Source organism: Lygodium microphyllum, chromosome 19 (genome assembly GCF_053477565.2).
Source record: "Lygodium microphyllum isolate KBCC chromosome 19, Lygodium_microphyllum_v1.1.10, whole genome shotgun sequence".
NCBI lineage: Eukaryota > Viridiplantae > Streptophyta > Polypodiopsida > Schizaeales > Lygodiaceae > Lygodium > Lygodium microphyllum.
The window spans coordinates 111,765,753-111,790,496 of record NC_141153.1 but is presented as its reverse complement, the minus strand read 5'-3'; the positions used below and the strand labels follow the sequence as shown (position 1 = coordinate 111,790,496).

The following is a 24,744-nucleotide window of genomic DNA, read 5'->3' as shown; positions in this document are numbered from 1 at the left end:
TCCAACTGCATCATAATTAAGTCCAGCTTTTGCTCCATCATAGGTTCAGGAAGATCACCTTCAGCCATTAAATCATCCATATGTGGTTCCGTCATCCTGCAAAACTTCAAAAAAAACCTCACACTCTCAAAATCCAATTAGCGGGATGAGCGTAGCTCAAGATCGGGTGTACAAGGCTTATATATTTTTGTGTGTGGCTTTCACAATCTTCGTCTTTGGCTATTGCGAGATTTGTAATCTTTGAAAAATCTGTGTTTTATCCTTCTGTACGTGCTGAAAATGGTTCAGCAAACCTGCGTATGCGAACAGTACCTTTCAATGAACAACTTTGCAGTTTGGAGTTTCTGCGCAGGAACATCCCTTCTATGAGTTTTGAACAGAAGTCAGTTTTGACTTCAGGTGACTTGTCTGACTTGCAGAGTTGCAGACTTATGTGACTTGCAGAGTACCAGAATTTGCAGAACTTGATGATTTAGCAGACTTGCAGAACTTGAACTTTGTTGACTGGCAAAACTTTTGTGGCTTGTGTGATTAGAAGCTTAAGTGATTAAGCTTATAGCTTATATGGTAGAAAACGACGAATTTTAGGGGGGGGGGGGGAAGGGGCGTTTTTTCAGCCGGCGGAAATTTCGCGAACATCCTCTGATACGCCGAATAAAAATCGTGAAGCCTTAAAGCTTCTTTAAGCTTTATAAGCTTTGTATTAAGCTTTGAAGATTATGAAATTTTTGAGACTTATCTCTGTAACTCCACGACTTGTATAAGAGGATGTACGAGTGGTCCTCCGCTGTTGCAAGCCGGTCCTTCGCGATCTGAGGATGGAAACAGAGGTTCTTGATCGCCAGGAATCCACCCGTATCGACCGTTCGCGATGAGATTGACCATAGAGCTCGATCGTTCCAGGAGCTCCGCCTTCGCACAAGATGGGTAGCGATTGGAAGCTCTCGATCTCAGCTTTACTCTGATACCACTGGTGCGCAGATCAGATGCTGTATGCTCGCGTAGTGAATGCCGGAAGGTCCCCAAAAACAAAAGAACTCTACTTTTTGCACAAAACTCAAGGTAAAAAGCATGCACAACATGAACAAGAGACCAATTGGGTGCAATCTCCCCCCATGCCTTGTGTGAGCGCTCCACAAAGCATGTATTTTATGTATTAATCATCTTCAAGCTCAAATAATAGCCCAAATTACAAAATAGCAAGCTTTTAGCTTTTGAGTTTGCTTTAACATAAAATAGAAATAAAGCTAATGGGCGGTGCCCAAAGAGTCAGGCATACCCAATACAATGTCCAAGTATAAATAACATAATCATGCGCCCATGCGCATACAAAATAATAAATAAATATCCAACGCCTCAATAAATAGGCGCGACAAAATATAAGCACCATGCCTAAGGTATGCGCCCATCAAAATATAAATGATAACTCGAATACTTGCTATCCTTCAATGCTTTCCTCCGCCAGTGTTGCTATCTCTACATATCAATTGAAGCATTCACAATCGTTAGTAAAATAATACAATTAAACCGACAAAAGTGAATACTTAGCAGTCTTCAGCTACATAAATAAATCAACTGGTTAGAAATCAATCCTAACCTTAATTTATTACGAGTGCGCACTCTAAACTCATAAACGTTTATTAATTTAATATGCATTTTGCGGAATCACCCGCTATGGAATCACCCATGTACACACTAAATTAATGAAACGCCCGAAAAGGATAGGCGTCCCCATCAACTTCTCGCACAAAGAATCCACTTTGTGTATGAGCCCCGGTCATCAAAGTTTACAGAATCCACCGTAAAACCTCACGGAATCCACCGTGGCACGAAATCCACCGTGAAATACCTGCCCGCCCACTCACCCTCGCCGCCAGCCTATCCCCACCCGCCATACTCTCTCCTCCTCTTCTCAAGCTCCCCCTTCACCATCGTCTTCTGCTCTCTTCCTCTTCTCCTCCCACCTTCCACCTCTACCCATCCACCCTCCTTCCCAACCCACCCCGTCCCCACAAAACCTCCTTCCCACACCTCCTCCCAACCCTCCCCGGCCCCAACCTCCCACCCCTTTAACCACCCTTCCTGCCCCTTTTCCCCTCTCTCCTTTTCACACATGCCTCCTTACAAAGTACCTATTCCCCCCTACCTTGCAGGACCGTCTCCCCCTACAAAGCACTCATTCCCCTTTGTCAACCCCTGTTCACACATTGACAACATGCCTACGCCTGACCCCGCACCCTTTCTTTTTATGCCTACTACTCACATGCCGCAACCTGCATGTTTTCAACCCCATGTTCATCATTGGTGTTCGCATGTTCATGTTTGTGGTTCACATGTGTGCACATTTGGATGTTCCCATTCCCACATGAGGACGTGCATGGGGACTTGACCGTGTTGCAGCACATGCGATTCACAAGCACAATCAAGTACTTGCCTTTTTTCCACATATTTTTCATTAAAAATAAAAATAATAAAGAAAAAATAAAAATAAATTAAACTTAAAATTTATTTTAAAAATAGAAGCACAATTTAAAAACACCCCAAAAAACAATAATAATAATAATAATAATGTAAATATTTAAAATAAATAAATTACTACAAATTTTGAGACAATAAATCCACACTAAAAATTCACATACAAATTTTTGAAATATCTTAAAAATTTTAACAAAAATCTCATAATTTCATGGAAACCCTTAATATTTTGAAAAAAAAGGCCAATTTTTTTAAAAAAACTTTAAAATTCTAAAATTTTTATTTATAAAATTTAGTCATTTTTTCTATTTGGTCACTCAAAAATATATAATTTTTATTTTTATTACAAAAATAATAAAATAAAAATGCAAACAAAACCAAAATCAAAACGAAAAAATTTTATATAAAAATAAAACCCTACAAGTCACAATCGAACAAAATGGGGGGGGGGGGGGGGGGGGGGGGGGGGGGGGGGGGGGAGGGGAACTAAAAACCTGTACATTCCCCCATCCTTTCGTTATTTCTAGCTTTGGTGTTAGTTGTTTTTTTTTAATTGTCCAAGAGGCCAACTCTCTACTAGTTGACCTGCTCTCCTCTTGCTTGTGGATTTTCTATTGATGTAATTTTTTGTACATGGGATTTGCGCTCCTTGCCACCATGTCACTATACCTTGTAGGTGTCCACAAACCGCTAGGTTCCATTTCTTTTCCCTCCTTCATGTGCACCATAACACACAAATAATTTGTAAATAAAATTAATCCTCCTGTTGCACCCATCAAACTAACAGAATACACTCCATAAATTTTTAAATTAAAATCAATCCGATTGTTAAATTGTGAAAAGAATCCCCATAGTTGCACAAGCACATGGCACAATAATCCACATAATTTTGTAAATTAAAATCAATCCCTTCTTCATAGTGCACGTGCACATGTGTTGCATACACATTAACTTGTAATTAAAAATGAACCCCTATCGTCACACATGCATGCGCTTTATGCCAAACATAATGTAAATTGTAACAATGAAGTGTATTTATAGAGACCCATAGTCAAGTTGAGTCAAGTATGCGTGGATTTTTGGGCTATGTAGTACAACTCATTATGCATTAAGGGAACAATTTAACAATTAATTGTAAACTAAGTTTTCATTTGCTGAAAGGAATTCATGTAGTTTTCACTCATTCACATCACTGCACCATAGGTTGATGAAAAGCACTGACATAGATGGGGTTTTGTCAGTCAAACATTGGTCTTGTCAGTGTCCCTGCTTATTCTTTTTGTTAGTTAGTGGTTCTATTATGAGTCTATTTTGATCTGTTTAGTCTATTCAGTGTCAGGGATGCGGTATGATTAAGATTATTTTTGATTTGAGTGCTTGACTATGGGGTTTTAGGATACATTCATGTTTTTACATAGCATGAAACTTTCGATCGCTCATGTGTGTAGGTTATGTCAAAATTTTTCCATAATATGTGCCATGCTTGGGTCCGGTCATGTCTATCTTCTCATTTTCTTCCTAATATTCATCTTAGTGGTGGACTGTGTGGATTTTGCAAGAACTCTCTCTTTTCTTGGTTTTTGTGTGTGTGGGTTTTATCCCATGTAGTTTGAATGGCATCTCCTTCTATCCCACCAATAGTGGTTTAGCATGTCCCTACTCACTCCTTTGGAAGTTGATTGTATTCGTTAGGTTGGCCTTCGTTAGTTTGTTGATCTCAAGTTTCCGCCCGTGGGGATGTAGAACTTTGCTATTCCTTCCTAGAATCTTACAAGAAATATTCTAGCTTGGTATATTAGTAGTTTAGGGGTGTCAATGGCCCATATCTCTTCTCTTGTATGGAAGCAATTGTGTCAATTTCTACACGATCGCTTCATGTCAGGCAAGCCTACGTCCAAGTACCTATCCAAGGATTTATTCACTACGTCTATCAAGATACTTGAAGGTGTTAAGTTTAATTGAACAACGTTTCTATTGGCTAAAATGGACTAGCATTTCCAACAAGTCAGGAAAGGTCAGCCTAGCAATGTGTCATATTGAGATTTTCTCCATAAGGTTATTATTCTAGCACCTCCTTTAGGTGGAGTGCCAGTACCCAATCCTCCCTCTCTTTCAAAGCAACCTCCACCTCCTATTTCCTCTCCTCCTCCAATGCAACCAAACTCTGATTCTGAAGATGTGCCTCCTACTAAGTTCCCTAAAAAAAAACATTTATGCACTAGGGGTCCTTCCAATTCTCCTTTCGTTCCTCCTGTACATGAATTTGTTCCTGATGTTTCTAACATCTCTCTTCCCTCGTTCCTTTTCTATACAAATCTATTTGCAGTCTAAAGGGAAAGACAATTAGATTCATAGATCCCTTCCTCCTTGCAAATAATGTTTTTTGGACCCATGCTTTCACAACTGGTTTCTAGTTTCTAGTTTCTAGTTTTTAGGATCCATAAACAGATGACAATTGCTACATGTTTAATGGATTCACAGAAAGCCACCATTAAAGAGCTGGAAACTAAAGTCACTACTTTAAAAGAGGAGAATGCGTCAATAATAACTACAGAGAAAACTTATGCTCCATAGGAGATGTTAGCATTAGCTAGTAAGCTTGGTACATGTGAGGCTTAGTTACAACACTCGCAGGAAATTGTAGAGTCATAGAAGAAGCTTATTGAAGAACTCCGCAATAAAGTAGCTACCCTTTCTATTCTTCCTCCAACTCCTCTGGTATCTTCTGTACTGTCTTCTAAAGAGGAGCTTGGCTAGTTTAGCAAAAGGCCAAGTTATGTGATGGTTTCTCTACTAAGGTTGCACCTTCAGCAATATATGAGCTATGTCCAAAAAGATTTTGTTTGCTATGATGAATTGGTGTCACCTCTACCTTCTTTCTAGATTGAGTATAATCAATAATGTTTTGCTTTGTATATTTCCCTAAGTAATGTGGATTTAGAACCTCTAGAGGATGGGTGGCAAAATTTGTGGTCTCTGTAAACTTGTTGAAATCTGTGTTTGATAGATTTGTGGATGCGCTGATTTCTCATGAGGCACAGTTATTTTCTTTCATGTATCTTAAAGGAGATTTGTAAATCCGTGATGAGGAGGACATGAGCATTTATGTGGGTGATATGATCTTACAGGTTGTCATATATGTACATTCAGTTGAGATAGCTTTGGCAGAGATGGCTTGAGAAATTATCATCAACAAATATCTTGGTGCAGAGGACATGCTTGGCATCCTCTTTTGGAGGATGGTATCATGGATCCATGTCATCAACAGAGTGTTTTTCATAAATCTAATACCCAACCTCTAAGCTCTCAAGTATTAACATATATCGTAGATAATCCTTTGTTCACAGATGAATTCTTTCAAACTTTCAAAATCTGTTCTTCTATTTATCCTTATGATCCCAATGATCTCCTTTCTTGTTCTATTATTTCCTACCACCTATCTTTGTATATTTCCATTATCAATTCTAATCCAAATCCGATTCCTATCTTATCTTTCATACCTACAAACTTCCCTCAAATTCCTATTTTTTCTAGTTGTCCATTCATCGCAGATCCTGCATATTCTTCTACCCCTTCTAAATCTCTTTCTATTGTTCCACCTATTCCCTCTATCTTTTCAATAGAATCCCTTCAAGCATTCTTATTATCTTTTCCTCCTTTTCCATCCTCATCGTCCCTTCTATTATCATCTTTTTATGATTTATCTTACCTACCTTTGCAATGTTCTCCTATTATTCAAGTACCCACACCTATTGAATATATAAATCTTCCTCCACAATCTGTGATGGATACTCCTTGATATGATAGTGATATCCTACATCAATGGCAATGGACGTTACATCATTCTTTGATAGAACCATTGTTTAATTGGTCTCTTATTTCTGGGTCTTGGGAGAGTCTTTTAGCATGTTCAAACTCCTATCTTCAAATTGCTCGAGTGTGCTTAGTCTGAGGATACCTCTGTATGTCTTGCAACTCATTTTTGTTGGTATCTTACCTTTATGCATTAGTCCAATTTGAATACTTGAAAGATAATACCCAATTTGTAGATTAATTCTAATGAGGATGTAACAATGGCTCAGATGGATATGTTGTACTACTTTGCTTTTCCAACTAGATTCCTTATCTTGTTGGAAATGATATGTTGTCTTCAATTTCTCCAAAATGTACCTATATACTTTGTAGATGAGAGCAAAGGCTTGGAACATCTCAAACTTAGCATGAAGTTCAAGAAGAAATATCTTCATCCTACATAGCAATGGAGTTGCTTTTGGTTGTATCTTTCTTTTTTATAAAAAATATATTTCTTTTTTATCTTCAATTTTGGGAGCATGTGCCATTTAGACTACATCATTGTAGTGTGTTTGTAAATTCTATGTTCTATGATGTCTGCGTGAGGTGCATGTGTGTTTTATCCTTTGTCATGTGGAGATGAAGTTGAAGTTGAAGGTGATTTAAGTTGAAGATCTTTTGGAAGAATATATGCTGAGATGCAGACAAAAATCTTATATCCTTTACTGGTTTGAGTTTGTTGGTTTAATTATTGAAATAATGGTTCATAGTGCTTATGGTTTTCCTTTCATATATATTGTTAAATCCAAGTTTATTTGAAGCATATATATTTGGGTCGTGGATTTGTTTGAGCTAGAGTTTATGATTGAAAATGGTTGTTTTAATTAAAGCTTTTATTATCTTTTTCCAAGGTTGCGAGGATGCTCCTCGATTAAGTGTGGGGATATGTTGAGGGCTAAATTGATTTTTTTAAAAAGCAAATTTTTGTTATTTTTATGAGCTGAATGGTTGATTATGAGGGTTTATTGATTGATTTTTATGTGTTGGGAGTGTTTTGATGTGTTTTGGGATGGTTTGATTATGATTGAGAAGCTCATGATAGTTTTTAGTTGAGATATGATGTGTTGATTGGTTCTATAGGTGTCTATTCAATTCTATTAGGTCTGATTTACTTCTATTTTGATATGTTTTCTTTTTGTTTGAGAGGTCATGATTGTAGAAGAATGGTTTAATGAATGATTGAGAGTGTGTTGGATGGTTTTAATGATTTGAGTTGGTTCTACTTTGAGCTATATGGGTTGTTATGCCTTCTATTGACCTTTTGTGAAGTGTTCTGAAGAGCTTTTGTAAATCTTCTATTTTGTTCTGTATGCTTCTGTGAGTGTTTTGTTGGATGGATATTTAGCTTGGGAATGTTTTGCAATATTGAAAAGAGATGAATGGAAGCTCTTTGAAGCTCAAAGAAGCAGAAGAAGTAGTTGATGAAGACATGAAGTGAAGACTATAGTGACAATGACAGTAGTGAGCTTCCAAATGTCATTATAGTATCTCTGGTGACCCTTCATACAAAACATACCTTTTAGGAGGGTATCCACGAGACAGAGAGAGGATTATTGAGTGTAATTCTCTTGTTATTCCAATGTACTATTAAGAGAGAGCATATGTGAAAGAGAGAGTGTATGAGAGATAGCCTATGAGCGAGATGAAGAGAAAGACTATGAAGATGATGAAATATGAATACTATGCGATGAATTCCATTCAAATTTGATCATTCCTTTGTGTTCTTTTGGTTCTTGGGTGGTTTCTATGAAGAATATGTTGAAGATTTATTGTGATAATTTTGTGGGAGATTCACTATATGATGTTGTGTAAAGATTGGTTGTTCTTTTTCTTCTTGTGGTTGATTAAAGTATGAAGAACATACTTGTTGAAGAAACAAAATAGATTTTCTTACAATAGTTTCTCCATTTTCTTGGTGTTCCTCTTCACACACACACACACACACAGATCCTATTTTATGTCTAGATACAAAGGAAATGTTGAAAATTTCTCGATATTGACCACACTTTTCCACCATCATAAATGGGAAATGTAATTCCGTAGTTATATGTAGGGAATGCATTTAGAAACATGTATGGAATATTGAAAAGTGCCACGTATTCAAAAAACTTTCTACGTTGTCATGCTGCTACGCACACACTGTTTAAAAAAATCTAGAGTGTGGCTTCCTTTTAGGTTTAGAGAGCCAATGCCACTTTAGGCATTAGTGTTAGTGTCCATGGTTCAAAATATTAGATTTTTTTTGGACAAGTTTTTAGCCAATTTTTGATATTATCTCTTGTAAAAATCCATGAAACTATAGACAACTTCTAGATTAGGATGACATGTAAAAGAAAGCATGTAGCTTTCAGCCAATTTGAGAGGATTTTATATAAAAAGAGGGATTAGCGAAATCGCCCGACGCACGATCGCTGTTTTCAGGCAGTGAACAGCACTCCAAAGTGGGAGATGAAGAAGGAGCGATCTGGTAGAATTTCGGTGTCCTGGTATTTAACCCCCCTTTCGGAGCCAATGGAAGCATCAGATTGGCGATCTGAGCAGCACAGAGGAAGGTATTAATTTGTACACGTTTTTACCTATTAGAGTTATATTTTCTGATAATGCTGAAAGAAACTGGCAGGCTTCATCTTTGTTAGTATTCTTCTACATTTTCTAATTCTTTTTTTGAGTCTTCTTCTACGTCTTCAATTTCTTCAAACCCCTTCTCTTCCATCTACTCCTCTCCCTAAATTTACCTTCACCCTGCTATCACTTATCTTCAAGAACTTGGCTTGAAACCTTCAACCCTTCTCTTATCTCTACCATCTTTGGAGTTTAAGCTCTTGAACCCCATACATTCTTCTCTTGCCAAACCCTTGAGGTGACCTTCAACCCTACGTGCTGCGACAATGTAGGAAACAATTAGAAGCTCATTGTCATGGGTTTGATGATAGCACATTATAGAAAATGTTCCATCTGGTGACTGTTTACGATGATGAGTACACTCTTAACTAAGCTAGAGAAGGTGGGTTTGATATGGTGCAATATTATTGGAGATTTTAATTGCTTTTGTGATATAGGGTAGAGTTTATAAGGGGAATATTCACGATGCCTAAATTTTCTAGCATAGGCAAGCCGGTGCTAATAATTCATTACCCCCATGAAGTTGTCCATAAGGAGTAACAAATGGAAATAATGAGGTAGTAAGTTACACCTATATGCTTCCCATAAGTACTAGTCCACAATACATATGTGCCACAAGTCTTGCTTAAATGCACTATGTATATAAGTGTTGTGCTATAGATGAGTAGTTTTCAAGAATGATCGTACTTTGTGGAGTAAGCCCATGAAGATTGAAAGATAATCATAGTCACGTATAAGTTGAGAGCTTGAATCACACCATTATGACAAGTGTGATTATGAGCTTGATAAATATCCAATAAACCAAATGAGTAGAATCCATCAAGTTTGAGGAACAATTCATAATGATGGGTGTCATAAGTATCACATTGAGCACCATTAGTAATAATGATAAAACTCGATGGTCAAATTGAAGAACACCAATAACATTTCATATATTTCAAGCAATGAAATGTGAAGCCAATTAGTACAATGGTACATTTTTTAAAGTAATGTTACATACCAGTGTAGCTTGTGCTTGCATTCTTTTAACTTGATGAGGGCCTATACTTGCATAACCTTCTTCAAATTGTGTCTTTATTGAATCCTTTCTTACGTTAAGAACCTTAATAAAAGTAGTAGATGTGCAAGGTAGATGTAACCTTGTGATTATGGTGCACAAATCGGATGCTGTATGTGCGAGTAGTGAACGCTGGAAGGTCCCCAAGAACAAAGAACTCTACAAAAGCTCGTAAAGCAAGAAAAAAGGTTTGCACAACATGAGACAAAAAGACAAATTGGGTACAATCTCCCCCCATGCCTTGTGTGAGCGCTTCACAAGGCATGTATTTATAAATTTATTAATCTCCAAGTTAAAAAATGGCCCAATTTACAATTAGCATGCTTTTGCTTTTGTGTTTTCTTTTGCCCAAATAAAGAGTAAAGCGTTTGGGTGTCTCAAAAGTCGGACTATGCCCAAATACAATGTCCAATAATGAAATATTTAAAACCGAGTGCCTATGGGCATACAAAATAATAAATGTTTATCAAGCACTTTAATAAATAAGCACGCCTCAATAAATATTGATGCCACGCCTTTAGTGATAAGACTCTCGCTCATCAAAAATAATAATTCTTCTAGACAATCTGAATACACACCATCACTCGATGCTTCCCAACGCCACCACTGCCTGCTCTACACATCAATTGAAGCATTTACAATTGTTAGAAAATAATAAGATAAAACCTACAAAAGTGAATACCTAGCAGTCTTCAGTTATAAAATAATTAAATAGGTTGGAACTCTGTCCTAACCTTAATTTAATACGAGTGCACTCTAAACTCATAAACGTTCATTAATTTAAATATGTATTTTGGGAAATCACTCGCTATGGAATCACCCACGTGCACATTAAATTAACATGATGCCCGAAAAGGACAAGCGTCCCCGTCAACTTCTTACACAAGGAATCCACCTTGTGTATGAGCCTCAGCAAATATATATAGTTTTATGGAATCCACCGAAAAACCTCACAGAATCCATTGTGGAATATGCCTCTAGTTTTACGGAATCCACTGAAAAACCTCACGGAATCCACTGTGGAATATGCCTCCTGGCATCAGATTAAGAAAGTGTGATGAGGATTTTATTCAAAATAAAACAATGAGCTTGCTTAAGCAAATGCATGCAAGACAACCCATGAGCTAGGAAAACAAGACCTCTAAGAAGGTGTATGTAGAAACTAAATTAGCATCCTAAGTTTGAACATTAGGATTGTGTATGCTAAAGGATGATCTGTGATAGAACCACTTTGACACCATGTAGAGAGAGAGAGAGAGAGAGAGAGAGAGAGAGAGAGAGAGAGAGAGAGAGAGAGAGAGAGAGAGAGAGAGAGAGAATCACTATAATACTGAATAATACACATATATATATACAAGAAGTTGTGGATGTGTAGGTTCTCCTATTAAATTATCTTCCACATGTTTTGGATTTTATATTTGGTTTTCTTATATTAAATTATCTTCCACATGTTTTGGATTTTATATTTGGTTTTCTTAAATATCTAGATATAGTCTTCCTAGATAGTCTCTAAGTACACATCATATAAGAATGGCATTCCAGCATTAATGTAAAAGGTATTGATTGTAAATATTATAATCTCCTTCATGATAAGTGAATTTCAAATTTTTAGGACCTTGAATAGCTATTGATTTCAAATAAGTCCAAAGATTCTCATAAATAGTAACCACTAACTATTTAGAGAACATGATTTTGAGTTAAAGATCATTACACCTTCTCAAGCTCAACTTTCAAATGTGTAGGCAAAAACCTTTAAATAAAAATATATTGAAAAGTATTTGGTAGAACTAAAAGCAATATTATCTATGCCATTGCTTAAGCATGCCATATTGTTATTACAAATTTGCAAAATAAGAGTATTTTTCATAATCAAAAGTCATGTGCAATGCTTCATGTGTCACATTCATTTTAAAGAGTTTGCATCTCCTCATGAAGCTCATATAGATGAATGTTAATGCTTGATATAAACGTATATTATGCTTGATGAAAACACATTTATATATTCTTTAAATGCTTTGTTATGAATATGCCATTTTAAATTGTTAACAAGAATTCAAGAAACTACTCATTGAAGAACACACATTGCGACTCATGAGTGAAGAACACTCACAAAGCTACTTGCTGAAGTGCACACATTGCGACTTGTGAGTGAAGAACATTCATGAAACTACTTGTTGAAGTGCACACATCAAGATACTACATAAATCGAAGAAATTAGGGGAAGTTTATGTGAAATGAAAGTTCAAGGGATGCATTCTTGATTGATGAATGCATTTCATTCTCAACATAATTGACCTTATTTAAAAATTTTAAAGCCTTGTAGGTTTGTAATGTTTGTTTGGGAATATAAAACACACATGATCATTTCCCCTAAAACCAAGGTTGGCATGCTAGCTTAGCAATGACATGCAAGGGTAGCTTTTCTACCATAAGAGTAAGGACATACATATACAAGCTAACTCTTCTTGACTTAGATAAGTACATTTGATCACATTAATGAGGCAAACTCCAATCAAGTCAATGTTGCTTAAAAGGGGGTATCCTGTGTTAAGCATTGTAGTCAATGGTGATGGGGTTGGTTGAAGAGCATTGGCAACAATAACTTTCTCTCACCTCAAAGGACACACTCTCCTCCAAACTCTCTGCACACACACACACACACACACACACACACACACACACACACACACACACACACACACACACACACACACACACACACACACACACACACACACACACACACACACACACACACACACACACACACACACACACACACACACACACACACACACACACACACACACACACACACAGGGCGACTTACAATCTACCAAACATGTAAGCTCGTTAAGAAGATATTTTAGTTATTGTGCAACGTGTTAAAAACATTCTTAGATTGTGCCTCTTTTACATGTAGAAGATGATTCTTGGAAACATAAAATGGTCATGATCATTTTCATTGAAACCAAGGTTGGTAGACACACAAGGGGAGCTTTTCTACCATAAGAGCAAAGACACACGCATATAATATACTTCTCTCTCTCTCTCTCTCTCTCTCTCTCTCTCTCTCTCTCTCTCTCTCTCTCCCTTGCCGCCCTCCAAAGGGGAGGGTCCATGCATAACTTTACTCATGCTTGGACATGTTGAAAGTTAGTTGACATCGCTACATGCAATAGGATTGTGCCTTCCACATGTTATTGCTTTAAGGCAAATGTGGAACCTTTTGTGATCACTTATATGGCCGATTTCCCAATAGTTTAGATGACCTTTGAGAATGGGAGCACATGCTAGTTTGTTGAAAAACTTATTTGTGGGAGGAAAAGTTGGTTGACATATCCACCCCAACCAAATATAGTGGTAATTGATTTTTGATAGAGGCACTAACCCAAATATGGGGTTTCATCCCTTCAATGTATTGGTGATGATTGAGTGGATCTTAATTTTCATATTCAATCCATCTGAATAGTGCGATAGTGAGTTGGACCTTCTCGAGGAGGTGTTTTAAGCTAATTGAGTAGCACTTACTTATGATGCAACTGCTATTCTTCAATCATTGGCAATTGATTAATTTTTTTGGCTTCTTTGTATTGTTAATACATTGTGCCTTTTGTAACACAAAAAAGATTTGTTGTGTGATGCTTCCTCATGTGCCAAGGCACGAATGAAATGTGAGCTTGCAACTAACAGAAATCTACCTGTATAGGGAGATAATGAAGAACGCATAAAAAGAACGTATGTGATCGTGTTTCATGATGGGTTCTAGGCTAGGGACCACCAATTGGAGCACTCTATTTTGTTCCCATAGACTACTAATACAAATGCTAGTGCCATGCTAGTGGCTTCGGCAAGATCTTAAAAGAGTGTCATCCAACTTGTATGCATTTTGTTATGCTGCTCGACCCTAGTGTGTACCGGGCCTAAAGGTTGCTAGCTTATGGAATGAGATATGGGGAAAAGGAATGCTTTTAGTTTCAACTTTCCAGCGTCTTTTCCTTCAACGTGGGCTAGGTACTTCTTCGTAGAACAAGTAGAAAAGAGATGCAGTGAACCCGCGACATTGGCTGGAATGATCCTAAGAATCATCGCCTTGATTCAAATCCAAAATGACATTATCATCCACCACCATCGCCGGTGCCACATCAATTCAACGTCGCGCTACGTGCAAAAAAAACCTCTGATTTTAATTAAAGAAGCACAAGTCCAAACGCTTTTGTGTGTTTGGAAAAGAAAGGTTCATCTTCTTGGCAAGTTGTTACCGAGTTGCCATTAGCCCATACTTATCTTCTCTTTCTGTAGACGCGCGCGCCCGCAAAGGCTTTCCTTGAAAATTTCATTCTTTCCATTGCAATTGGGCTGTAAATTATAGTTTTTTCTGTCTGTTTGGAAGATTAGTGGAGAGAGACCCCACCCCTTGCAGCAGATATTATGCTTGCCTAACACTTGTCCTCTTGAGAATTCCTCTGTTTCGGATTGTTTCTGATCTCACACACACACGGACTATAATCTCTCTTTCTCCCTCTCTCTCTTCCTTCTCACACACTCACGCATCCTCTTGATATCCCCTGTTTCTCTTCTTCACTCACACCACACACACAAGCAAGACCCACTTCCCCCAATGTACCAAATCTGGAGGAGCCCACAACCTCATTCACCCCTCTTCAGTACAGAACACACAGTGTGCAACTTTACCCTTTTCACCTCACGTTGCAACACTTGGCATCTCCTTCAATCTCTCTACTTTTACATCTTTGTGCCTTCCATGGAATTCACTCAACCCTGGATTTTTGGGTTTCACAATTAGCCTACCTCCACACCTCCAACTGTAGTTTTCACAATTAGCCACACCTTTCTTTCACCCTCTGGTGAATTGGGCTCTCTCTTTTACCCTTGTATGTGAACCCACATTGCTTTGTCTTAGTAAACATCATCTTGGGCTTCTCACGATATTTCAGCAGCGGCTTCTCTATACTTGTCTCTATACTTGTAATAAGAGAAGAACAGAAGCTAGCCTTCCCTTGCCTATATTGGAGAGAGAGAGAGAGCGCTGTGCTACTCTGTTGTTGGGCCAAGATGGCATCTGGATCTGATGCAAATGGAGAGGTTGCGAACAGCAAGAAGTCTACAGATGCTGCTGTGGTTCCTGCCATTGCCCACCCTACGCCGGAGGATGCCTTCGCCGTTGCGGCCAACATCAAGTACCATGCCCAGTACTCCCCTCACTTCACCCCTCTCAAGTTTGAGCCAGAGCAAGCCTTCTATGCCACCGCTGAGAGCGTGAGGGACACCCTCATACAGGTTGGTGTTCTCTGTTCTTGCAATGCCATCTCTGATTTGCATCATTGTATTCCTAAAACTATGCCACAGCTTTGTATTTTACATGATCGTTGCATCAAGCTTTGTATTACCTACATGGACCTTCTGATTGCTTCGTTGTATTCCCTAACTAAGCTTCATGCCTGTCTATTTGAACGTGGACTGTTGCATCATATTTTGCATGCCTGCATAGACCTTCTGATTGCTTCATTGTATCCCTAACTAAGCTTCTTGCCTTGTATTTTAACATGGACCATTGCATTATGCTCTGCATGCCTACATGGACCTTCTGATTGCTTCATTGTTTTCCCTTACTAAGCTTCATGCGTGTCTATTTTAACATGGACCATTGCATCATGCTTTGCATGCCTACATGGACATTCGGATTGCTTCACTTGTATCCCAGATAAAACTTCAGGCCTTATTTATATTCAAGGACCTCCATTGTATCTCTAACTTAGCTTCATGCTTTATAATACCAGCTCTGGGTTTCTTCCTTTTGTCCTTTCTAGTCTTCTGTACATGATTCTGCAGAAAGATATTTCAAATAAATTGTGCTTTCTGAGGTCTTTCTGTAACCGTTGTGTGGTTATATTCAACGTTTCTGGTGAATTGCAAGAAGTGAGGTTGTTCTAAGGGTTCCCCGTTTTATAGTACAACAGAGGTTTTGGATCCAGCAGGATTAGGTTGTAGTCTGATGTGTGCCAAAGTATGTTTTAGAAGCACAATATAGGTATACCCCCAGTTGAATCAGATTCCACTGTGTTTTATTTGAATAGTTGATTCTGGGTTTCACCCAAGGTCTGTAGAGGTTCTTCAGACCTCTACAGCTTAATTGTTGTTCAAAGAGGGCATGCCTTGAACAGTAGGTTGTCTTTTCCAAATGCAAGTGTCACTTCTAGTTGTCATAAGATAGTCATACCTCGAAATTGAATGAAGATAGTCATCCTGGATGTATATTTAAGTAGCTGATTCGGGGCTTTAAATTGTCCAAACCAGTGTTGTAGCCGCACAGAGTCCTACTTATTGCAAAGGAGCATGCCTTTCATTGTATGCATATTCTTTGCTGATTGTAGTCTGTTGTATTTTGAATGATAATCTCTGAATATCTACTTCTATTCTCTGCAGAGATGGAACGAGACCTATGCTCATTTTCAAAAAACAGACCCCAAGCAAACATACTATCTCTCCATGGAGTACTTACAGGGCAGAGCTTTAACCAATGCCGTGGGCAACCTGGGTCTCACAGATGCTTATGCTGCAGCTCTCAACAAACTGGGATATGAGCTTGAAAACATTGTTGAGCAGGTAAATAAGAACACAACTATATGTTTAACCTAGTCGTGAAGAATGGCATAATGTTGTATTTCTGCTTCCTGTTTGAACTGCTCAAGCCGGCGTTCATTCCTCTTCTCTTGGTCACGGTGAAAATGTTCTTGTATTCACAGTCCCATCCAAGTTTCCTGGAGGAGTCAAAGTTAATTGTCATCTATGGTTTGTTATGTTGATACAGCACATGCCAGGTGTGGTTTGAATCGTCAAATCAAAGTCTTATCTTTAATAAGATGGTCAAGACTGTTCAGTAGATGGTGCATTTTCAGTCAGCACTGTTGGGTTTTTTTGTGTACAGCCTCTGATATCCTCATTATCAGAGTCGCTTTTTGGAGTTTCCATATCATGGTTCTCTACCAAACATTGATTACGTGTGTGCTGATAACATGTCTCCATATTACAATTCCTCTTTGTTTTCATTGTTGGCCCCTTTTCAACTGTTTCATCTGTTACTGCCAAGTTTTCTGTCTCTAGTTTTAGGAGATGCACCTGTTTTTTTTCTTGTCTGACAGGTCATGGGCACAGATCAATCTTTTAGAATTGGGGGATATCCTTCTATAGGTCTGGGGAAAATTATGTCGTGTAGGTGTAATGATAGAGTTCTGATTTTGGAGAATGCTCATTCTTCTGATGGTTGAATCCAGCAGCAACTTCTCAGGGTGTCTTGCAAACCTCTTATCTCCATTACGAGTTGATCAGTAGTCAAATGGTTGAAGATTATTATTGTGGATTGAGCCTTATTGCAGTGAATTTGCAAATGTTCTATGATTTGGAGTTGAGTGCTCATGAAGACAAATTGGTGGATCTAATGACGACATGGCTTTCAAGAAAATTTCCATAGGATAAGTTAAATTAGTTACCCTGTCTGATGGAAAATTGTAACTGTTCCGTCTAGTTTTCTGAGCGTGAGTTTGTGCTAATGGGTGTTCTTTCTTCAGATTTGTTGTTTTTATTGACTCTGGATTGTGTGCTGGTATGAGAAAATCAGTAATTCTTCATTGATGTGTGCATGGGTTATCATCGCAGGAAAGAGATGCAGCTCTTGGAAATGGAGGCCTTGGCAGACTTGCCTCTTGCTTCCTTGATTCAATGGCAACCTTGAATCTCCCTGCTTGGGGATATGGACTTCGTTACAAGTATGGATTATTCATGCAGAAGATCACCAAAAAAGGTCAGGAAGAGTATGCTGAAGACTGGCTTGAGGTACTTACTAGACTCTTTCGGTGGGATTTTACAGCATGAATGGAAACAAAGCACATGCCCAAGGATGAAAAGAAATCTCATGGTGTCTTTACATTGTTGTAGAAGTATAGTCCTTGGGAGGTTGTAAGGCATGATGTGGTCTATCCAGTGCAATTCTTTGGTGAAGTACAGATACATGCAGATGGCAGGTATTTTGCAGAGTGCATATAGCAATGTCATGGAGAGTAACTCTTCTTTCAAGCAGTTCTTTGTTTGCCCATTGCTATTATTCTTTCTTTGCTGTGTGTTTAGTCTCTTCAACCATACTGAGAAACATTGCTTTATCACAGGCGAAGTTGGGTTAGTGGTGAAGTTTTACAGGCTTTGGCTTATGACGTACCTATTCCTGGCTACAAGACAAAGAATACCATAAGTCTGCGGATTTGGGATGCAAAGGCCTCTGCAAAGGACTTTGATCTGTATGCATTTAATGATGGACATCATGACAAGGCAGCCTATTTACACTCCAAAGCTGCCCAGGTAATCTTCTGGCATTGTCTGGAAAAGTTGCAAAGTAGGTTCCCTTTTAAAGGTTATTTTACTTGATGGTTTGGGACTTATTTTTGCTTTGCTGGCTTATTTGGTGCATTACAATTACTTTCTTCTACTCTCAACATCTTTATTAGCAATACTCGTGCTCTTGGGCTCGATTATAGTGCTGGCCAATAAGTGTATCGATTAGTTTTTCTCCTGTGGTTCAGATATTTGTGTTTTGTTAAAATGTTCAAACAATCGAAAGATAATACATGTGGTCACTGCCTTTGATTCTGTTTTGTCCTTTAATCTTCACAGATCTGTAGTGTATTGTATCCTGGGGATGCAACTGAGGAGGGCAAACTTCTTCGGCTGAAGCAGCAGTACTTCTTGTGCAGTGCTTCTTTACAGGCACTGACATCTATCTTAGACCTTAGTTATTACTCAATTCTCCATTGCACTTTCAATGACTGAGGTTTACTTTTTCATGTTCAGGATATCATATCCAGATTCAAGGAAAGGCGCCCGAAGAATGCCCCACTGGATTGGAAAGTTTTCCCAACCAAAGTGGCTGTTCAAATGAATGATACACATCCAACCTTAGCCATACCTGAGTTAATGCGTCTGCTAATGGATGTTGAAGGGTTGGGTTGGAATGAAGCATGGGCTGTTACTAGCAGGTAAGCTGTAGATTGTTGGCTGTTGAATGCTATTTATTATGTGGTAAGGTACCACAATGTCACCTCTTGTTTGGCCATGTGACTGTAGCACTGTTGCATACACAAATCACACAGTACTTCCTGAAGCACTTGAGAAGTGGCCACAGAGTGTGATGGCTAAGCTTCTTCCTAGGCATATGGAAATCATAACAGAAATTGATAAACAGGTATGCTCGTTTGTTGCTGTTGAATGGCTTGTAATCTTTTTATCAAACTCTCATTGTTTAAGTGAAGATTAACACAATAATCATTATGCTTTTTACAGCCACCTTGTCTGAGGAACTTGGTACATGTTTATTTTCAAAAATGTCTGTAAGCTTAGTTCTGCAGAGAAGCTGAAGGATTTGTTTCTTTCTGTGCAGTTTCAAGCTCTTTTACATTCAAAGAGACCAGACCTTGAGCGTAAGCTTGCTGATCTTAGAGTGATAGATTATTCAAATCCTCAAAAAGTTCTTATTCGTATGGCACACCTTTGTATCGTATCCTCTCATGCTGTAAGTTTCTTTCTGCTGCTCACTATCCACGTTTTCTGTTTGTGAATTTATTCCTTCATTACTTAACAGTGTTGAGTGAATGCCTCAATATGAAGAAACCATACCAAAAGTTACAAGCTAAAAGAAGTCTGTTGGATCTTCAAAATGTACTTCATGCATAGACTACTGGGAAATATTAATCATTCTGAGCAAGATATGTAGGACAGTTCTCTAATGGATGGACAGCCTATCTAAAATGTTGGAATGGTTTCCTCTGCCCGAGGATATTGACACTTCTTGCTGAAATGATATTCCCTCCTAATCATCTTCAAAAGACAACTGAACCCCCAAATTTCCGATCTGTGTGAATGCCATTTTGTTCCAACTCTTCCTTCCTTTGTTGGACTTCCAAGCTGATGGCCAAGGGATAGTGAAAGAAATGTCTTTGGTTTTTAGCAGTCTTTTATTGAACCAATGTGACTGCAACACCTCAGTGCACGCATGTGTTCGGTATACATGTTGCTTCTTGAAATTTTGGCAATCTCCTTTTGTCTTTGTAACATTCCAATTCCTGGTACTCGTTGATATAGTCTTCCAAGAGTATTTTTTGCCAAAAAATAACCATAGCATGTGCCATGGGTACTGGAAGAACATTTACTTCAATGAATATTTTCAGTCATTGAGGGAATTGCCTGTATCAGAGTGGTCTATATGACAAGTGCGGTCTCACATCATTCCATTTCTATCTAGGAATTTAGATGTGTAAAGAGAGGTAGCACATAGTCATAGTGGTTCAGTATGGGTTTTGTTATTGTGGCAAGTGGGCTCTACAGTATCTGCAGGTGTTGTCGTTGAAGAGGATTGCTGCATCATAGATGATGAAGTATCTTCCCACTCCACTTGTGCTTAATTCATGATCAAACTTCAGCTTGTGTCTTCTTTTGGCTAGTTGCAGCATGACATGCTAAACTGATTTCTTAGTTGTCCACATGGCTCTCATTGGATATGTTTGTTTGCTGATTGGAAGGGCCTTTGTAAATCTGTATATGTTTCCTTTAATTGGACAACATGAGGGAGGAAAAGGGGGAAAAAGCAAGGGGCTGGGGGGGAGGGGACTGTATCAATGTTGACAAGAGACCAAAGTGGCCTAGAAGACAGAAGCACATCCAATGGGTCAGGGAACCAAGATGTGTTCTAAGTAGATAACGAAAAGAAACATCTAGTTACGAAAAGCTGAAGAGAAATGTGAAAAGTCAAATACAACTGCCAGGTGCAGCACGTCTGCGGAGAATGGAATGATATGGCAAGAGATAGATGTAGTGGGCGAGCCTATCTCATCCCATGATGTCCCTTATATTGTGATCCAACATGTATTAGCTGAAATGCTGATATTGGGGCTCAATGTCATGCTGATGTCATCTGTACCCTCCAGTACTATCCTGAATGGGGTGTGGGCTGGCAGATTGTGTGTTACTGCTCAGAACTCCCTAGCTCTTTTGTGAAGGTGATTCCCTGTGGTCGGTCAACTGATCTGTCTGGTGTATAGTCTCACTGGTGTTGAGGTGACTGTGGCTTTGTGTGCTGGCTTCCATCTATGCATTTCTCCTTTGTGGGACTGGGGGTGCTCTCTGTGGTGGGGCAACTCTTTGAGAGAGCCCAAGACAGCCTGGCTTGGAAAGTAGCATCACCCTGGATAGTGGTCCAAACCCATCCCAACCTTGCGGATGAAGCAAAGGCGGCTCTGGTAAGCCCTGATCTGAGTTGGTTGGGGCTGGCATGTTCATCAATTTGGGGTGCTGAAGTCAGCGAGTTTGGTGGAACCATAAACTACCCTTGTTACTCCAAGTAGTATTTCTGTGAGATGTTACATATCTATGTAAATGAGTTTTGGTTGACTCAACCAGCTAGACCTCTCTCTCTCTCTCTCTCTTTTTCTTTACAGTTTCGGGAGAACCACGCTGCATAGATCGTTCTTTCATCGAAGCTACCCTTTCCTACCATGGGGGAGGGAGAATCATTGTATATCTGGAAAGGTCCCATGGGTCATAATTTGGCCTTCCGTGGACGATAATAAACTACTCTACTCTACTCTACTCTCTCCACCCAAAACTACCAACAAATCCCCTCCCCCCCCTCCCCCCTGGTCAGACCCACTAGAGAGATGTGGTGCATGAGACCCACTGGACCCACTGGCAAACCTTAGGGCTCCAAACATGATAACATCACAACTACATACAAGATCTACTGGACCTTCTCAGGTAAGCATGGTTGTTTAAAGGTCAAAGTTGTTTTCTTCAAAGAAACTGAATTTGACACCATATATAGAGGGGTTATATGTAAGGGGTTTGTATCAGTCATCTGACTGTATAGAGATGGTCAAACTTTTTGATTATCCAGGCTCTCCAACACTAGTACCGTTTGTGACAAAGCCTGCCATCTTGATGAAATTTATGCCTAAGGATCACAAAGGAGTGTGAACAACTTTCTGCTGAATCACTTATGCTCTGAGCATCTTTTTGTTCCCAGAGGGTAGAAAGGCATGTGAAAACTGAAGTGCAGTGTGATAGTAGTTTTTGGGTCAGATCCACTGAGCATTGATTCTGCTGTTCAGGAGGAACACTTGTTATGCACATTAAATGCCTGTTAGAGCTTTAATGTGAAACCTACAATTCTTGGTGACTCATTTACTTATACAAAGGCGAGGTTAATACTGCAGAACGCATATGGTGGTTGATTTGTGATGTGGCTGCTATGTCAGGTGAATGGTGTTGCTGAACTTCACAGTAATATTCTTAAGGAGGAACTTTTTGCGGACTTCTATTCTCTGTGGCCAAATAAGTTTCAAAATAAGACCAATGGAATAACACCTAGGCGCTGGCTGCGATTTTGTAGCCCTGAGCTCAGTGCTATCGTTACCAAATGGTTGAGGACAGATGAATGGGTCACAAATCTCGACCTCTTGAGGGGGCTTCGTCAGGTAACCTTATCACTGTCCATATGCTATCTACCTTCCGATCTCTTTTGAGGAAGTTAATAGCTACTGCAAGACAAAGTTCATCAATTTTTCAGTACTCTAGCTCAAATATCATAAAAGAAAGTTTTTTCCTTCACATGCTGGTTGAATCTTGACTAGGTGGTTTTCCTGTTTAACGAGTCGTGTGTTGTTTTGAGTGCGCCAGTTTGCTGATGATAAGCAACTTCAAAGTGAATGGGCTGCTGCCAAGCAAGCAAACAAAGTCCGGCTCGCGGCTTACATTCTTGAAGTTACAGGAGTGAAAGTGGATCCAAGCACCTTGTTTGATACTCAAATCAAGCGGATACATGAATACAAGAGACAACTTCTGAACATCATGGGTGTGATCTATCGTTATAAAAAGATTAAGGTGAATGAACTGAAACCTTAGAACAATTGTTGTGGTACAATTATGTGACGGTCACCTGACTTGTCTGATATGCTTGAAACGAAGGAGATGAGCCATGAACAGCGAAAGTCTGTTGTTCCACGCACTGTGATGCTTGGTGGGAAGGCCTTTGCAACATATGCACAGGCAAAAAGGATAGTGAAGCTCGTTACAGATGTTGGTGCTGTTGTAAATAACGACCCCGATATTGGGAATCTTCTGAAGGTGTGATCTTTTCCCATCATTGTTCCTGAAGTCTACCTAAAAGCAGCATGTTTAATGTGCATTCAAATCACTCATGCACACATGATGATTTTGCAGGTGGTTTTTATACCAAATTACAATGTCACAGTTGCAGAGCTTGCTATACCCGGGAGTGAGCTGTCACAACATATTAGCACTGCGGGGATGGAAGCTAGTGGCACTAGTAACATGAAGTTTGCCCTTAATGGATGCCTAATCATTGGCACCTTGGATGGAGCAAATGTAGAGATACGAGAGGAGATTGGAGAAGACAACTTTTTCTTGTTTGGAGCACAAGCAGACGAAATATCACGGCTACGCCAGGAGAGGGAGCAAGGCCATGTAAGTGGCAAAGTGCATTTAGCTGCTGATGTATACTGCCAGTATTATGCACCCACTGTGATCTCACATTATGATGGTTTATTTTTGTAGTTTGTGCCGGATCCACGTTTTACTGAGACCAAGGAGTTTATTAAGAGTGGAGTTTTTGGGGATTACGATTACCAACCATTACTTGATTCTCTTGAAGGCAACAGTGGGTATGGCCGAGGAGATTATTTTCTTGTTGGCTATGACTTCCCAGGCTATCTGGAAGCTCAAGCTAAGGTGGATGAAGCATACAAGTAAGCTTTTCTTCCTGTGCAGACTTTGTTTTTGTAATCTACTATGTTTATTTCATTTTGTGATTGAACTGCTGGTGCTGGTGCTGAAATCCTGTACTGATCACAGAAACCAGCAGAAATGGACAAAAATGTCAATTCTAAGTACAGCTGGGTCAGGCAAGTTCAGCAGTGATCGGACCATTCAACAGTATGCCAATGAAATCTGGCATATACAGGAGTGCCCAGTCCCTTAAAAAGTCTTTATCCCAAGGCTTAAAGAACGTGAATATAATAAGCTTGGCTTGCTGGAAGCTCTTCTTGCAATGTGAAGGATTTATGCTCCATGTCCAGCATCGGTTTTTGGCATAGCAGCAGATAAATAAAAGCTTTTTAAAATCCTTCCGTTGTGAAGATGTAAATGCTCACAAGAAGCCGCCTCTCTCTCTCTCTCTCTCTCTCTCTCGCTCTTTTGGTGGGGGCATTATGTGAAGACCAGGACACAAGGGCTTTGTCTCTTCCATCAACTCCAACTTTGCATAACTGGAACAAAATTTTCGATGCTTAGCCCTCCACTGATCCCATCTCAATGCTGAAGTTATGGCCATGTATGTACTCCATGTATTCAAGAGCGTCTCTGTTTTTTCTTTACTACAAACATCTTGTTAACAAATCCTATTGTGCATTTGTAAACTATGTACCTTACAGCAAACCCAGTTAGATTGGAATGAATTTGAGACCTGCACGTAGGCTATTGCTTGTAAACTTGGGCAGTCAGAAAGGAAGGGCAGATGAACGATTATTGCAAAAGTCGACACTGCTCTTTAGCTCATAAGGTTGTCAGTAAACCAAAGAAAAGTAAATAATCAGCCCTGACAGTCACAAATTTCCACAACTTTGTGTTTGTCTACTGAACTGACCTAGTTACAGATTGGC

The 24,744-nt window shown here is 39.1% G+C and overlaps 1 protein-coding gene across 1 annotated transcript; it reads left to right on the top strand.

Moving 5' to 3' along the window:
• Positions 1-14,425: 14,425 nt before the first annotated feature.
• PHS2 (alpha-glucan phosphorylase 2) lies at positions 14,426-24,466 on the top strand. The gene is made up of 15 exons (XM_087700608.1): positions 14,426-15,307; positions 16,454-16,633; positions 17,684-17,860; positions 17,963-18,048; positions 18,190-18,379; positions 18,692-18,784; positions 18,869-19,053; positions 19,142-19,259; positions 19,455-19,586; positions 22,324-22,542; positions 22,745-22,948; positions 23,033-23,191; positions 23,288-23,551; positions 23,642-23,832; positions 23,939-24,466. Exons 1-15 carry the CDS (start codon positions 15,083-15,085, stop codon positions 24,063-24,065), a joined length of 2,550 nt encoding a protein of 849 aa, XP_087556734.1. The 5' UTR covers positions 14,426-15,082; the 3' UTR covers positions 24,066-24,466.
• The last annotated feature ends 278 nt before the right edge of the window (positions 24,467-24,744 follow it).